The 18406-nt window shown below is 42.2% G+C and overlaps 1 protein-coding gene across 5 annotated transcripts in view; it reads left to right on the top strand.

The window, feature by feature from the left end:
* The window catches only part of PLCH2 (phospholipase C eta 2), a 998026-nt gene that overhangs the window by 937547 nt on the left and 42073 nt on the right, over positions 1 to 18406 (top strand). For all 5 annotated transcript variants that reach the window (XM_077457673.1, XM_077457675.1, XM_077457674.1 and 2 more), the window contains one exon: positions 129 to 208. In XM_077457673.1, coding sequence (XP_077313799.1) covers positions 129 to 208 — 80 coding nt within the window. The remainder of the gene's footprint in view (positions 1 to 128; positions 209 to 18406) is intronic.

The following is an 18406-nucleotide window of genomic DNA, read 5'->3' on the forward strand; positions in this document are numbered from 1 at the left end:
CATCCTGTGCATTTACTTAATAGTGTTTTTCTTGTAGCAACATGGAAGATCAATGGCCCTCTATATGTAATGCATGCACCTATTAGTGGAAACTGACCACTAATCTTCCTTGTACTTTCCTCCTGTAGGTTATCGACACGTGTACCTAGAAGGTATGGAAGAGGCATCTATCTTTGTTCATATAGCAATTAATGACATCAGTGGTAAGGTGAGTGTAACTGAATTCCTGTAGCATAAATTGTTTCTATCAGACCTGTATTGAGCTGACATCAAATGATGTGGATGTAGTACATGTATTGTACAATATAATTTACCGTGTTGATTTACCATGATCATTGTTGAAAGACTGAGTAATTTAAATAATGCCAATTTTTTTTTCATTCGTGTATTTTTGCAAAAAAAACTCACTGACATGTATATAAGTTTCCAAATGTTTTAGTTACAGGTAATATTGACATTGATTCTGGTATGCAATTTCCCTGTCTGATAACAGAAATTAACTTCTTTCTTTGCTGTTAATATAAGAGGTTTGCTATTCTCTGAGCAGTGATTGGATTGATCTATTGATGGTGAAGGGATGGAATAGCATGACAGCCCCCAGCAGGCTTCAGAAAGTTTGAAATTTGTCAGTGTAAGGTCATTTCTATTTAAATAAGAAAGATTCCCAGGTCCAACCCATCTCTTATTCTTGTGTGTGGCCATATGCAGAGATTTTAGTGCTGTAGGTAGAACTTTCAATTCAAAGCCATTTATAAACCTACTAGGTCAGTCAAACATGAATGCAAGAGATGACTGCCCACTGGGTGTTATGGTGGAGACACAAACATATGTAAAACTGGGAGATGACCAAAACTGGCAACACTGCTTACCTCATGGGGCTAAAACCAAGGTCAAGGTTGTGTTCTAACCTCCTCAGTTTGCAGAAGCCAGATAGTCAGGTTGGCCGGTATCAATAGGCATGAGATAGGTAAGAAGTGTACACTTTTGTGTGGGTCATTCTTTTTCCGAAGAATTGTGTTTTTCTCCAATCATACGAGACCTCTTTTTGCCAGTCAATTTTTCCATGTTGGTAGAGAAAGTCCTTAGTGTGTTTTAAAATGACTGCACTGAAGTCTCCATCAAAATTCTTCAAGGGCGCAGCCACTAAAATCTCTTGTGTCCATGGGGCATTCTTTAGGCTGAAGAGTTCAAAACCTGAACAAAAGTTCCTGCTACCTCAAAAAAAAAATTCAATAAGCCTAAAGAACAAACATAAGCAACACATAATTTAAATGATGTCGGGTAGAGGATGCTTCATGTTTTAACCAAAGAAGTTTATATTACTTTTTATGCTCTAGAGGGCAGTGTAAGCCAAACAATTCCTTAGTGGCTTGAAACCAGGTTTGCGCTTGCTAGATTCATGTATTCCTCAATCTGTTTACCAAACACCCTTTTGGCATATGCCATTTTATTCAATTTGCGAACCCCCCAGCCATGACACTTACTGAAATTATTTACAGTGCATTAATGTGGGTTGCAGCAGCCTATGCATTTGAAAAGGCTGCCTAAAAATAAAATAAAAAGTACATACAGTATTTTTAATAACGCAATGTTCTACGCAGTAGCATTTGTAATATAGGTGTAAACTAGAAGAATGGTTCTATATAGTTTAGATCCTACAATTCATTAAAAGTGTTCAATGCTTTACTGCATATGTAGGATGGGCTGTCGGCCATCATGATTGTAGGGTAACCACACGTCCCGGATTGCCCAGGACAGTCCCGCATTTTGCAGGTCTGCCCAGGCACCTTCATTCCAAGACAATACAGTGTCCCGCAATGAAGCTGATCTGATGCCCCCAAAAAAGGCTGCCACATTGCCACCACTTTACTCACTGACAGTACTTGTCCTGGCTGGGAATGTCTAGAAAAGCACAATCCCCACCCCCTGCTTGTGATTGGAGAAATCATAAATCTCGTCTCTTGCATGTAATCACTGTAGAGCCAGCTTTGGCACAAAGTAAAATGGGTCTTGGCCGGCCAGTGATTCGTTACAGCACAAGCTGATTATTAGGAAAGGGGGGGGGTTCCTCAAATGTCAGTTTGGAAATGTGGTCACCCTATAGGGTAGTGGCTAGGCACAGACACAATTCTATAGATTGGTGCACATAGGTTAACCAGATTATGACAGGTGAGGTTTATTTACTAAATCTGGAGAGTGCAATATTGGGCTCAGTTCTGCATAGAAACCAATCGGCTTCCAGGTTTTATTGCCAAAGCTTAATTGAACAAGCTGAGGTTAAAAGCTGATTGGCCTCGATGCACAGCTGCACTAGGTTCGGAGTAAACCGGCCTTAGTAAATCTAGAGAATCCTCCAAGCTTTCAAATAAAACTCTATCTGGACCTGGGAGTGCTCTGTTATCTCAGTATTGATCAACGTGCTGGCTGTAGTCATCCACTTTTGGATATAATACTTTTCCACTATAACTGTAATGGATGGCTTCAGTAAACGATATAGAAGTGCAGGAAAAGAGGTTAACCAGCACCAGTGACCATAAAACCTGATCGGTGTTATCGAAGCCTTTTCTAATGCCCTTTGTGCCCAAGTCATCCTGATGTTCTTATCTCTCACTTACCTATTCCTAGGAAGCTTTGAAATATCACCTCTCTGTTCAAAATTAAAAAAATGCTTTCTGAGACCTAGTTTCCTATAGCATCATGTGACCCTCCAGGAAATGCCATATCCTATCATGCAGTGCCTTAGTGCATCACAGAATAAGGCGCAGTTACCTCTCTGGTCCACCCCTCCCTCATTACTACACCACCTCTTTCTTATTTCCACTCACTTTACTACTTCTTCCTTCAATGTGGCCATACACTGTACAGTCTCCTTTAGATCTACCATCAGCTATGTAGTGCAAGGGCCTGTTTGCTTTGATACAAATGGAATAAATTCGTCAGGTGGGTCCTCCTATTACATAGTTTTGATAAATCTAAAGAAAATTATACAGGGATTGTACAATCATTGCATAATGTATGGCCAGCTTTATACAAGTACATGGGAGGGAGTGGGCGGAAACACTCGGCTGTCATTGTTCTTGTGTAAACATACCAATTTCACTTTCAGACCCCATTCACACCTAGCCCAGTGGGAATGCTTGTTTATTGGTGTGTTTTTTCCGTAAAACACATTTTGGCATGTTGCATTTTGCGTGTTCTGTACTGCGTGTTTTGCTGTGTTAATCGCACGTTTTTTTGTTTTTGTTTTTGTTTTTTACACAGCAAAATTAGTGTTTACTTCTGTGTTTTGGGTGCCATTAATGATTAATGGCATAGAAAGCACAAGTTCATTTTAGGTGTATAAATGCACTATACAAAATGATTGTTAAATAGAAGGACACACCCATCTAGCCTTTCACTCTGTATCCAATCAGGCAGGCCCTTGCACTACATAGTTGATGGTAGATCTAAAGGAGATTGTACAATCAGATTGTATGGTGAGTTTTACAGACTTCCAGGGACACACAAAATAATACCACAGCTCTGCTCCTCATAGGCTGTTATGTGATCTCTCAGCTCCTGCACAAACTGTCAAATGAATGATCTATGCAAAAAAAGGTAAGGTACAAAACAATCAATCAGAATAGGAAGACTCTCTGGCTGTGTATTCAGGGAGAAGAGTGCTTACTGATGATTGCATGTAACTGCAGAGATGGGCAGGAGCAATCTCCTGGAGGGGGGTTACAGGTGCAGGGTGTGTATCAATGAGCACAGCTGCTGAACTATTTCCTTAGTCCACTAACTGGTTTCACATCCCAAAGGATGTATATCTGGAAGTTATGGAGGTATTTCTATAGGAGAAAAACTGGAGGCTGAGGTAAGCCTGCTCTAGAATATAGGGACATATGTTTATTTCCTTCACCGGTGGTACATTAATTGTATATTGGTACATATGGAAGCTGGAATTCAGAAAAAAAAGATGAACTTGGCCTTTAACATGCGGTCCTGCTTTTAGGGGCACCAGGCTGCCCTAGTTAAGATTTGTAAAGGATGCAATCATTGGGGAATGATTGATATGTGAAGTGCAACTTCAGAAAAAAATAAGGTTTAGGTTTTCTGTTAGGTTTATGTTTTGTAAAGGGATGGATGGATGGATTTGGGTCCCCAAGGTTTTTTGCATTCCCACCTTGTGGTTTGGGTGTAGTTGTGATGTGTAATGTTTGGACACCTGGTGGCAGCTGTTCAAAAATTAAATGACCTTTAAGGCTACTGGGGACTGAATAGTGAGATAACAAAAGAGGCCGCACCCCATAGTGTTATAATCCAAAGTGAGACTTTTACTAATTAGGAGATATATCCTCCTTGTCTATTCTCTAACAACAGGAAGTAAAGTGAAAGTAAAGTGAAATCTCCCACCAGGGGCGTTGCTAGGTCTACAAAGGATCTGGGGCTAGAGCCCATAGCAGTGTAGTAAAGAAAGTCATATGCTTGGGCGGGCATATACATGTAATATACATGTGTGTATATATCCCCAGAGAACCCCCCAGTTACATCAGGATCCCCAGAGATCCCCCTTACATCAGGGTCCCCAGGGAGCCCCCCTTAGATCAGGGTCCCCAGAGAGCCTCCACCTTAATTAGAGTCCCCAGAGAGCCTCCCCACTTACATCAGGGTTCCCAGAGAGCCCCCTTTTTACTTTTTGCTATAATAAATATCCCCCCAATTAAAAAAAAACAAAAACACATTTCTTCATTAATTTAGGCCAATATTTATATTCTTCTACATATTTTTGGTAAAAAAAAATCACAATAAGCGTATATTGATTGGTTTACACAACAGTTATAACATGTACAAACTATGGGAAAGATTTATGGCATGTTTATTATTATTTTTTCATTACTAGTAATGGTGGTGAGCTGTGATTTTTAGCAGTATTGCAACGGACATATCAGACACTTATGACACTTTTTTGGGACCATTGACATTTATACAGCGATCAGTGCTATAAAAATGCACTGAATCCTGTGTAAATGTCACTGGCAGGGAAGGAGTTAACACTAAGGGGCCGTCAAGGGGTTAATCGTGTGTTCCCTCAGTGTGTTCTGTGTGGGGATGGGAGTGACTCGGAGAGGAGACAGATCGTTTTTCCTTCTTAGTAGGAACAAACGATATGTTCCGTCTTCCCTGACAGCACAGGGATTTGTGTGTTTACACACACAAATCCTGGGCACGTGTTCGTGCGTGGCTGGTGGCAATCGTGCCAGCCAGGTACGCACATTGGGTCCCCCGCCGTGCAGCAGGCGTGTGCCCTCTGGTGGCTGAAAAAGGGAAGGACATACCCATACGGGTAACCATTTGCCCATAGGAGCCATTCTGTCGCGGTATATTTATGTGAGCTGGTTGGGAACCAGTTTGTTTTTAGTTTAAGATGGTGTGATCAAGGGTATTTTTTTTATTGCGGCCTGTGTCCATATTAAGGAGCTTCACACTCTCGATTAGTCCTGGTGGCCACTGCTACCAAGACAGAAAGTGAAAGAAATAGAAACTTTTAGAGTAGTCATCTAAAGCAAGGACCCAAGTTAATAATTGAACTGGGACACATGTTCCAGCGAAAACTGTCCAATAGGAATTTCCCTCACTTTGTGGAGATTTCCATTCGGTTCTCGAAGGCAGGAAGTAAAGGAATTCTCCCCAATAAAACAGACAGCAAAAAATACCCTGCCCAGGGGTTTTATCTTCCATATTCTATCAAGTAAAAAAAAAAAAAGCCTTTGCCTATAAATATACTTTAAGGGAAGGAGGTATATGTGTTAATTGGTAATATTCAGCGATATCATTAGCCCCTTATTTTAAACTAGCACCCTGCTTTTTAAGCATTGGACGTCTTCATTTCATTGTTCTTGGTTTTCTGTGTTGCTTTCAAGAAGCTGAGTGTAGGTCATTGGCTGAGCTTAGAAACCAGCAAATGCTTAACCCTTGCCATTAACATCACAAGCAAAAATGAAAAACAAAACAAGCTATTATGGCGTCTAAAGTCCCACTGTAAGCTCTGCCAAAGTTGAAAGTGAGGCCTTTTGCTTGAACTGCTTTTTTAAAGTGCTTTGTAGATGTGTCCATGTTTCCATGGAGAGCCCAATGTTCCCCTGGTGAACTGCGGTGTCCACATTAGATATGCCCAATAATTCATTTTTGCAGAGATTTTCCTTCATTTAGTCCTCTTATATTTTCAATGAATAACCAGTATTCTGATTTCTAATCTATGCTGCTTTCAGTCCTCTATAATCCTAAATACTCATTCGGATCGTATTTTATAACCATCTGTAACTTCAGTTCAACGTGAACCAGAAAACAGCTGTACAAACAATTGAAATATATATGAGCTGTTTTTCCACCCAAAGTATTTGTATTTTTCTTCATCAGCTCAGATTTACACACTTCAAAGCCATGTTGGTGACCTGTCTTTCTCTAGTGCACCCTAAACTGAGTTTAACTAAAAAAAAACAACAAATCCCTACAACTTTACTCCAATTATCTACCTATAATGAAGTATGTCTCACATTCTGCAGGCAGATGGATCCTGGAGAAACCACAGGGATGCCTATCCTCTTCCTGCTTCTGAATTTCCAGTGCTGCATGGGTTAAAAGCTCTGGGACTGTAAGCAGAACAGCAGTACAGACACGTCCTCCATTGGGAAAAGTTCATTGATTACACTGCTTGTAACACGATCTGTGAATGGAGGAGAGTCTCATCGGTCACGGGGTTATCTCCACTTTGCAAAGATGGTCTGAGCGCTACACGTTTATTTAGATTGCAAATATGGTCTGCCTGAAGACTAGGGATGAGCCGAACACCCCCCGGTTCAGTTCGCACCAGAACCTGCGAACAGACCTAAAATTCGTGTGAACTTTAGAACCCTGTTAAAGTCTATGGGACTCGTTTTAAATCAAAAGTGCTAATTTTAAAGGTTGATATGCAAGTTATTGTCATAAAAAGTGTTTGGAGACCTGGGTCCTGCCCCAGGGGACATGGATCAATGCAAAAAAAAAAGTTTTAAAAATGGCCATTTTTTCGGGAGCAGTGATTTTAATAATGCTTAAAGTAAAACAATAAAAGTGTAATATTCCTTTAAATTTCGTACCTGGGGGGTGTGTATAGTATGCCTGTAAAGCAGTGTTTCTCAAATCCAGTCCTCAGGCCCCCCCAACAGGTCATGTTTTCAGGATTTCCCTCAGATGAAACGGCTGTGGTAATTGCTAAGGCAGTGAAACTGATCAAATCACCTGTGAAAAATAATGGAAAACCTGAAAACATGACCTGTTGAGGGGGCCTAAGGACTGGATTTGAGAAACACTGCTGTAAAGGGACGCATGTTTTCCCATGCTTAGAACTGTCCCTACACACAGTGCCATTTCTGCAGGAAAAAAAGTAATTTAAAAGCACTCGTGGCTATAATGAATTGTTGGCTCCCCGTAATACAGAGAACAGTCATTGAAAGCCATTGATAAAAAATTTTAAAAAAAGCGTAGGGTTCCCCCAAATTCAATTACCAGGCCTTTCAGGTCTGGTATGAATATTAAGGGGAACCCCGCGTCAATTTTTTTTTTAAATGACGTGGGGTTCCCCCCAAATATCCATACCAGACCCTTCAAGTTTAAAGGGGGCTTCCAGATTCTGATAAGCCCCCCCGCTCGCAGACCCCCACAACCATCGGCCAGGGTTGTGGGGATGAGGCCCTTGTCCCCATCAACATGGGGACATGGGGCTTTCAGGGGTCATAGACCCCCAAAGCACCCTCCCAATGTTGAGGGCATGTGGCCTGCTACGTCCAGGAGGGGGGGTGCTCTCTCGTCCCCCCCCTCTTTTCCTGCAGCCTGCCAGGTTGTGTGCTCGGATAAAGGGTCTGGTATGGATTTTTGGGGGGAACGCCACGCCATTTTTTTTTATTTAGTGTGGAGTTCCCCTTAAAATCCATACCAGACCTGAAGGGTCTGGTATGGATATTTGGGGGAAACCCCACGTCATTTTTTATTTTATTTGACGTGGGGTTCCCCTTAATATCCATACCAGACCTGAAGGGCCTGGTAATTGAATTTGAGGGGAACCCCATGCATTTTTTTTTAATCAATGACTTTCTATGACTGTTCTCTGTATTACTGGGAGCCAACAATTCATTATAACTTTGAGTGCTTTTAAATTACACCCCCCAGGTACGAAATTTAAAAGAATATTACACTTTTATTGTTTCACTTTAAGCATTATTAAAATGCTCCCGTTTTTAAAACATTATTTTTGCATTGATCCATGTCCCCTGGGGAAGGATCCATGTCTTCAAACACTTTTTATGACAATAACTTGCATATAAGCCTTTAAAATTGGCACTTTTGATTTCTCCCATAGACTTTTACAGGGTGTTTTGCGGCTTTTCGAATTTGCTGCGAACATCCCAAATTGTTTGCTGTTCGGCGAACAGGCAATGTTCGAGTCAAACATGAGTTTGACTCGAACTCGAAGCCAATTCCTACTGAAGACTCACAGCAGTTAGCCATTGCAGTGCACAAAGTTCAGAGATAGGAAGAGGACAGGCATCTCTGTAGTGAAGATTTCTCCAGGATTCAGCTGCCTGCACTACATAGGACATACTTCATTACAGGTAGGTGGTTAAAATTGGAAGGTTGTTTTGTTTTAGCTAAACTTCAGCTTTAAACAGTGCAGCTTGGTGCCCACTGCCTGTGATTGCACAGTTAAAGTGCAGCTTCAGACTGATGAGCTTATCCCTCTTTTTTTACTTTCCTAATTGTTTATTCCTTGTCAGCACATATGCAATACATATGTAGCAGTGTAGTTGCCACTAGTAACAAACATCCACCAATTCATCCCGCTACCAGACTCCCATACATCACTTGCAGAGACAATGAACAGTATTTTGCTGGTTTTGCTTTTGTTTATTGGGGGGTACAACTTGGTTGGGGAAGAGGGTACATGGGATGCCCATAGGATAGTTAATTTCTACCATTATATTTTAAAGATTTCACAAATTAGCACATAGTTAGAGCCAGAAAAGATGATGTGCATTTTCAATTGCTATGATATTTCTCTTGCATCATCATGCAGACTGCTGCTCCTCCTCTGCTTAACTCCCGCAGACTATTGCTTCCAGGACTTCCTCACCCATTACCGTGTAAGGATAAGGATACCACTCTTAACCGTGTAAGGGTAATGTTCCCAGAACTCCTCTACTCCTGCACAAAACATATCCTGTAGTTCCCCTCCTGCACAAAACTCCTGAAGTAAAGTAATGACACATTTTCTGTAAGCAAGAAGGACCCACTCTGAATAGTTCCTTAAAGCTAGCTCTGCTCGTGGCTACTAGGTCAGAGGCCTGCAGCACTCTCCCCAGAGGCCTAGTAGTTCAGAAGCACATGTTGGACTGTGGAGTACTGTTCCCAGCCAGCCCAGCTTGCAAATCCTGTGCCCTCAGGCCACATTGATTTGACACATATCCCTACAGTCTCTCCTCTGATCCAGGCCTCGTTATCATTGACCATGTAATGATGAAGACTTTGCTAATGACCGTGTAAAAGTAAAGTTCCCTCACAGATTTTCTGGCACATCCAGCCCTCCACTGTGGTACACTCATCGACCTTTCTCTGCCCTGAGTCCTTGATAGAGAACTTGACCGGGCAATACGTTCCAACAGCTTCACCTGCTCCTCTGCTCCAGGAGTTCTTTATCAAAGACAGTATGATGATAAGGACATGCCAATGACCATGTAAAGGCAAAGTTACGATCAGTTACCTACGATCAGCGCTCCGCCCCCCCCCCCCCCCGATAAGGGTGCCCTCCTGCTGCTGCCTAGTATACCATCCTCCACTTCACTCAGCTGACAACTCTCCCCAGTGGCATGATGTTACCTCAGCTTATAGAGGAGGCCCACCCCCTGCCAATACCAGTTGGGGATTGGTCAAGGCTCCCACATGACCTCCCTGCCACTCCAATTCTAGGCCCTACCCCTCTTCTAGAACATTCTCCCTGGAAGCAGGGGGGCGCCTCAGAACTAGAACACCCACTGCTACTCTAACCACTCCCAGCCCCCAGATCAAAACAGGCAGGCCTAGCTTGCAGCATAGGCCTGCCTACTTTACTTGAGCTGACTTGCTATCTAGCAAAATCCTATTACTAGCACCTACCTATTGGTAGAGGATGCTACGCATAGTTCCATGTATTGGTGTTTTTTAGGCCTTTTCACTATACACATTTTAAAGACCGTACAGTCAGGTTGTAATGTCTATGGTCCGGTTTAGGGCCCAGGTCGGGCATGTTTAGGGCCCCTTTCACACTGGTGGAGTCCACCAGCAGATTGGCATTGCTCAGCAGATCCCTGCTGAGCAGGCAGATGACAGGTCCGTATCCGCTCTGCATCAACGAACACAGCCTGGTGTTCTCTATGGGGCTGTCGGATGGAAACGCTTGTCCATTTTCATCCGACTGTCATTCGATCCGACCAGACAAACCTGTTTTTAGCAGAACGGTTCGGATCACGTTGGCTGGTGTCAGCAGACACATGTCCACTGACATGCGCCACTCCATAGAGAGCTATGGATGGTCCGATTGGGTCCACCTGAAAAACTTAACCCGAGATGGACCCCTTCAGTCAGTTAGTGTGAGAGGGGCCTAAGAAGGCAGAGTTAAGGACTAGTAAGGGAATGAACTACAACATACGTTTTGAGTGTACAGCATTCATATAACATAGGAACACAAGCACTAAGTACTGTCTGCATTAACAGAGGCATTAAACCCCAAACCAAAAATGTATTATATTGCAGCTTTCTAATCATTAGATGTGGTGGCTACATCAGTTTACCTTTCTTTTGCTTTTCTCTGTTTTCACCTGGTGATTTGGCCAGTAACACCCCTCCTGTATTGATGAGATGTAACTCATCAATGAGGAATGAGCATAAGAAGCACAGCAGACAGCAGCATTGACAGTCTGGGGGGAGGGTAGTATTACATGTATTAGCAGATTTAGATACACTAATAAATTAAAGCCAGCTCACTCTTTATGATCAGTTACAGTAAACCGGTTTTGCATGAATAAATAAAAGCTGATAATTTTAATCACTCCTGCCAGAGTTAAAGTGATATTAAAGCCAATTGTTTTGAACAGACCAGACCAGATCCTCTTCTCGGGTCTCACTCCTCCCTCCTGCAGCTTGCTATGGGGGCACCCAAGCAGGCACGCTTCACAAACAGAGCCGCGGCTCGACCCCGACCCCTCCATCTCCTGATTGGCTCACTTGCTGTGATTGACAATGGCCCCGTTGCTGCCAAAAGCCAATAAGGAATGTGAGACCCCAGAGAGGCAAGTCTCTTGTGGACATTGCTGGATCGAGAGGGGGTGCAGGTAAGTATTAGGGGGGCTGCTACAAACAGTTTTTTTTACCCTCATACATCGATGCATGAAGGTAAAAAAGCGTGTGCCTTTACAACCACTTTTAATAAGTCTCCTTTATGTAAACTGATACATTCTGCTGGAAAGTTTGTGCTGTGAAAAAGACACTTGCTGACTGGATTACCAGATGAAAATAGAAGAAAGAAAGCCTAATAGAGGAAACTAATACAGCCATCACACCGAATATATGGTAAGCTGCAATATAATGTTTGCTTTTGAGTTTAATGCTGCTTTAGGCTTTAGGGGAACCTGCATCCAATTTGCAATAGCAGGAGATTTTGACCAGCTCTCTATGGAGCCGGTTCGCATATCTCTGCAGCAGGTCCGGTGCATTTTGCACAAAAACGATTTGCATCTTTTGGTCCGTATTAGGTCTGTATTCAGCCCAAAATTCTCACAGCAGGGGTCCAGTGCATCCTGGTTCACCATTTCAGGTCTGATTTCAGCTTGAAATTTTGGCAGAATTTGGACCTGAAAAGGACCAAAATGATGTAAAATTTGCACTGGAGCTGCTGCTGAGATGTGAACCTGCTCCATAGAGAGCAATGGAGAGCAACAATCTCCTGCTATGCAAATCCCTGCATCCAATTCGCAATTGTGTGAACCCAGCCTTAAGAAAGGGTTTTATGAGAGTTGTGGCAGTTGTGTTTTCAACCACTTGAAAATATTTTCTTTTTGTCTAAAGTCCCTCTTTAATAATATTTTTGCTTACCATTATATAATCTAATTCTGTGTAAGGCAGATTAGAATGGGTGTTTATATAGCTACTATTTTATGGATTTTGGTAAGTGTCTTCTTTGAATTCATTCCCAAGGGTGTATTTCTTTGCTGTTGTACTTTTTTTAAGCTATGTCATCATTCTTTGGTCAATGTTGCTATTTGTCTGCTGTTTATTGGATTCCTTTGTTTCATATAAGTATTTCTAGTTGCTGACCATATAGAATATATCAGGCCCATTTTTGTTTACAGGTATCATAAATGATCGGCTAGGACCCACACCCATTTTTGTATACATTGTTCCCACTGTTGTGTGCAATAACTAAAATATTACAGTACATACATTGAGCTCTGAGGTAAAAATCGTTCCAATTTTTCCAAGTGACATGTGAAAATTAACTTTAAGTCAAACTTTCCATTTTTATATATACATGTAGCACCCTCTACCTTAGGTAGGTAGGTGCTAGAGTAGGTTTTTGTGTGTACTGCCAGTGCAGGTAAATTTAGGCAGGACTAGCTGTGAGATAGGCCTGTTTGTTTTTGATCTGGTTGCATGGGAGTGGTTTTAGTGGAGCAGCAGATGACTGACATGTGCTTTAGATCTCTGGCGCCTCCTCTGTTTCCAGTGAGTAGGTTCTGGAAAATAGGCAGGCCAGAGGGTTGGAGTGACATGGGGTGTATTTGGGAGCCTTGACCAATCCCCAACTAGGATTGGCAGGGGGCAGGCCTCTTATATATACCCATGGTCTGCCTTCTGGGGGAGGATTTGTCAGGTGGAAGAACTGAATGATGGTGTGTTAGGCTGTGGGCTGTGGTGGCCCTTGAGGGACCCCTTTTCTGGGGAGGGTGATCTCAGTCCTGGAGCTTGGGAGTTGGGAGACAGCCTCTTTCCACACGGTCATTGAGAGGTGTCCTGGAACAGGAGCAGGATGAAGACAGCAGGGAGCCCGGCCAGGAAAGTCATTCAGGAGGGATCCATGCCGGGGTCGGTGAGTGAGAAGCACAGTGAGAAGCTCCGTAAGAGACATGCCAGGATTGGATGTGGAGCCAGAGGGAGAGACTGCGGTGCTGTTAAATTAAAGTCACTGCAGCCAGGAGGGTTGGCAGAATTTCCATTGGATTTGCTGGGATCAGTAGTCCACCAAGTATCAGCACAATTATTCTTTTCATCTAAAATGGTTGCTACCACAGAGGGGACTGCTGACCCCGGGCTGCAAATGGCTGCTAGGAAAATGTTAGGACTTATTCAGAGTGAGGCCTAGCAATGTTCTAATGGTGACAGGAATCTAAAATTGGACAGTAGAGGAAAGCAAGTGATCTCAAGTAGTGTGCTGGAGAAGACGTGAAGCAGAAGACTGTTAACATAGCTCCCAACTGTTCCTGATTTCGAGAGACTGTTTCTGATTTGGAGCAATGTCCCTCTGTCCCTCATTCCTCCTCATGTGTCCCTCATTTTGGTCTGATCTATATAGATGTATATAAAATGCACTTTATCTCTCAAAAAGTGTTTTCAAGCACTAAACCTTTCATCTGATTTTTAAATTGCTGTATTTGTAAATTGCTAAAGCCAATGGAATAGTAGTGATGAAAAAGCACTTGCGGGTTTAACCAATCTTGTTTTTTTTGTACAATTCTCCTTTAAGGGAGCGGGTCCTATACCTGCATACTTTTGCTGATAGGTATCCCTCATTCTCATATCAAAAAGTTGGGAGGTATGTGTTAATTTAGATTCAGCTGCATTTATTTCCACTAAGAAAGATTCATAATTCCGGCATCCCATGTCCCTTTTCCTCATCCAAGTTTAATCCCCTAATAAAGACAACATATAGAAGTTGTATTTGAAAAAGTATTCTTACAAATCATATGCAGAAACTACAAAAACTGCAGACTTATTTCTAGCCTCATGTAAACATAATAAGAAATCATTTTATAAGCAATAATTGAACATACAGCTATACTGTGTAACTGTATGACATATTTTAAATTACATGTTGTAGAAATAAGTATATTATTACCATCATTATGCTAGTTTAAATATATTAAATTGGCAGACAAGCTACAAAATATGTTCCGTATGTGGTGGGATGTGTTAATTAATGGTATGCTTACCTTAATTACATACATTTCTATGTTCATTTATATCTAGCCTCCAGAGTATTTACATTACAGATAAAGCTAATGTCATTTTTTTCAAAGTAAAACTAATTGGCTAATCCAGCAATCGGGTTTTTCTTTGGAATTAATGTTTTTAAGCCTTTCAGCTGGCCACACAAGAAACAATTGACAGGTCAGGGTTCTCTATACGGTGTGGAATGACTGTAATGCCCCGTACATACGATCGGAATTTCAGCCAGCAAAAGACTGATGATAGCTTTTCATTGGAAAATGCGACCGTGTGTATGCTCCATCGGAGTTTAGCTGGCCGAATTCCCACCAGCAAAAATTTGAGAGCATGTTCTCAATTTTCCGGACAGAAAAACTTTCTATCAGAAATTCCGATTGTGTGTATGCAATTGCGACACGCAAAAACTCACGCATGCTCAGATTCAACTACGAGAGGGAAGCAATTGGCTACTGGCTATTGAACTTTCTTTTCCGTCGTACGTGTTGTACGTCACCGCATTCTAAACTATCGAGTCCTCTTGCACGCTTACAAGCTGAACTGAAATCGAAAATATTATCAGCTTCCCCAGATATGTTCTATGAACTACCAAACACATCCCCATAGATATAGTATGGTGAGTGAGTGTAGTCACTAGGGATAGGCTCGAACATCAGCGGTTTGTTTGTTCATAGAACAAACTAACATATGGGGTGCTCTGGGCAAGTTTGCCTGTTGTGGAGACCCCCATAATGCACTGCAAGATCACAGTGCATTGACAGCTGCTAATTGGCCAAAGCATGCACCTGACCTGCATTCTTTCGCCAATCACAGCATGGTGTGCTGTGAGAGCCATGATTGGCCAAAGGCAGGGTGCCTTTGGCCAATCGTGGCTCAGGGGGTAAGTCCATGCCCCACACTATATAAGGCTTCTTCTTTCACGGTGGCTGTATATAGTGAATGAATAGAGATTAGGCAGGTAGTTGGTGTAGTGTGCAGTCAGTCAGTGTAGAACATATTATACAGTTCAGAGTATATAGTGAAGTCAGTGTAGTATATACAATACAGTTCAGAGTATATAGTGTAGTATATATAATACAGTTCAGAGTATATAGTGCAGTCAGTGTAGTATATATAATACAGTGGGAAGTAAATAGTGCCATTAGTGTAGTATACACAATACATTGCAGAGTATATAGTGCAGTCAGTGTAGTATATATAACTCAGTGGAGAATATATAGTGCAGTCAGTGTATATGTATATAATACAGTGTATTGAAGTGGTTAAGAGGAACCCTATGACAGAATTTTAAAAAAAATGGTGTGGGGGTCCCACCCAAAACTACACGCCAAAATGTAAAAAATGACGTGGGGTCCGATATCCAGACCCTTTAACAAGCATGCACCCAGGAAAAGGAGGGGACGAGTGAGCACCCTCCCCCCCCCATACCATACCAGTCGCTTGCCCTCAACATAGGGAGGTTGCTTTGGGGACCAGGGCCTCTTCCCGACAACCCTGTCTGGTATTTGGCATGGTCTGTGGGTGGTGGGGGGGGGGGCTTATCGGAATCTGGAAGTACATTGTACCCCTACCCATTCACCCAAAAAAGTGTCAAAAAGTAAAAACCACAAGAGACAGTTTTTGACAATTTCTTTATTAAAAAAGAAAACAAGGTGTCCTGCAATGCCCATCCATCTTCAATCACGGACCCATAAAATAGAAAAAAAATTGAAAAGCTCCACCTTCATGGGAGGCCTCCCAGTGACTGCTGTCTTTTGGCTTTGACAGGGTTATATAGGTAAGGGAGGGGCCACCTGGTGATGTAACCGTTTGACCCCCACCCATTCTGACATAATTTGTGCCGTCAGAGGGTGGCCCTGCCCTAGCCTATATAAGATCTCTCAAAGCGAAAAGACAGCAGTCGCAGGGAGGCCTCCTATGGAGGTGGAGCTTTTTACATTTTTTTCTTTTTTACTAGTCTGTCTGGCAGCGTGATTGAAGATGGATGGACATCGCGGGACACTTTTTGTGATTGGATATTCTTGCAAAGTGAGGCTTTACCTCATTTACTACATTCTGGAGCAACTGCCTTGCAGAGTGCAACTGCACTTTGCAAAGTGCACAGTCTTTTTGCCTTTAGTAAATCAAAAAAGCAAAAAAAAAAAAAAAATGGCAAAAGCTCCTAAAATAAAGTTACATGAAGCCTAAGAAGGAGGCGTCAACCATGGCTGCCTATACATTTTGTCAATATATGCCTCATTGCATTTGATAAAACAATATAAAAACTGACCCCTGGATCATAATGTTTCATTTTTTTACATGAACCAAGATGTTTTCTGTCCAAAAATGTGCTTAAAAACTCTACTTTGGCCTCCTGTTCTACATTTATCTAAACAGAAGATGGTGTTAGCCCAGTATTAAAGATTGCTTGGTTCCTTTTTTGATGTTTGTTGAGTACACAGTAAAAGTTGCGTTACTTTACAATCCTTTTATGTCATATTGCAGACTTATCACTTTTCTCCTTGAATAGCCGTGTGATTGCAGCTGTTCATTTGCAACCCAAGTATAGAGTTGAAAGAACATTCTGGTGTACATTTTAATACTGATATCACAGCTAATCAAGACTGTTTGTTGGAAACAAGTATTTATATTTCACCCCCTCTCCTAGAGCATATGTTTAGTGTTTTGATTCGGCATGTCTCTATAATGTGTGTGTGTGTGAATCTGTGCACAGATATGAGAACATGCAAACAGATATGTCATTTATACAGAAATCTTCACATGCAAACACCAAATAATGTTTTTCATAAGGCTGCAGTTTTTGTGATTTGCAATGCGTTTAGACCAGGGGTCTCCAAATTTTCTAAACAAAAGGCCTTTTCCCTGTCTGTCAGACCTTAGAGGGAGTCAGCCAAATTGTTGCCAGTTGGGGTAGAAAATGCCCTGGAGTCAGTGGGCATAAACAGTCGCATAGGATCAGTAGTGGTAAACATTTCCCCCTGTTAAAGGCTGGTACACACAGGCTGAATATTGGTCGATATCAGCCAGTTCAACTAAAACCTGCGGACATCCGGCCCGTGTGTATGGCTTCTAGTCCAACAGGGGCCAGTCTCACAACCAGCTTATGTCGAATGAGCATGCTGGAAAGCCAGCATCCAATCAGAATTGACAACCAATGGCTGCTAATGCTGATCAGTGTGTTCTGGCGGTGGGCCCCCCCCCCTCTTAGAACACAATAACACAGCGGGGGGGGGGGGGGAAGCCACACTAATATTGGACGTGTTAGTACAACAACCTCTCAGTTTTTTTTTTCGTTCAGCCTGCTGGGTTGAACATAAAAAGACTTTACATGTGTACATAGCTTAAGAGTTGGTGAGCAGTAGGAGTAAAGAATGACTTTTGGTACCTGTGATTAGTGGGAGGAGGAATAATGCCCCATTGTTGGTGTTAATGGAAGTAACCGTGCCCCACCATTGGGATCAGTGGAAGTAGTAGTGTCCTATCCTTGATGTCACTGAGAGAAATAAAACCATATCATTGGTGTCAATAGAAGGAAAATGCCCCAAGAATCAGTTGAAGGCAATAAATAGGCAACATTTGGCCAGTGGGCTACAGTTTGGGGACCACTGATTTGGAGCCGGTGCTGTTCTAAGCATAAATTAAAGTGGATGTATACCCTCACATATACCCAGTGAAGTAAATAGCCTCAGATGATACACAGAGATGAATCGAACCACCCTACATATGTTTTACTTGTATATGTATTGTCTTCCCCTTTCTACACCCTTTGAAAAATGTAGATTGTGTTAACAATCTTTCTTCATCTTTCAGCAGTAAATAGGAGTGGGTGGAGAGTCTGCGCTTACACTGTGTGAGAGCTGATTGGAGGAAAGGGACACCCCCCTCCACATTGGCAGCAGAACAAATGAACAGAGCTGTATTCTGAATAGAGAAGCTTCCTCCTTGCTTATCTCCCTCTAAGCTCCCTTCCTTCCCTCCAAAAATTTTGAGCTCATGTTATCTCATGTGTCTGAGAACTTGTCACAGGTAATTAATGCTGCTAACAGAGGAAGGAAGCACCAGAGAGAAACTATACTTAGAGCTTTGGAGAGAGATAAGCAAACACTGCAGATATGTGCTTAGTTCGAATTTCAGGAAT

Source organism: Lithobates pipiens, unplaced genomic scaffold, assembly GCF_037356315.1.
Source record: "Lithobates pipiens isolate NorthernLeopardFrog02 unplaced genomic scaffold, aLitPip1_a1.2 Scaffold_27, whole genome shotgun sequence".
NCBI lineage: Eukaryota > Metazoa > Chordata > Amphibia > Anura > Ranidae > Lithobates > Lithobates pipiens.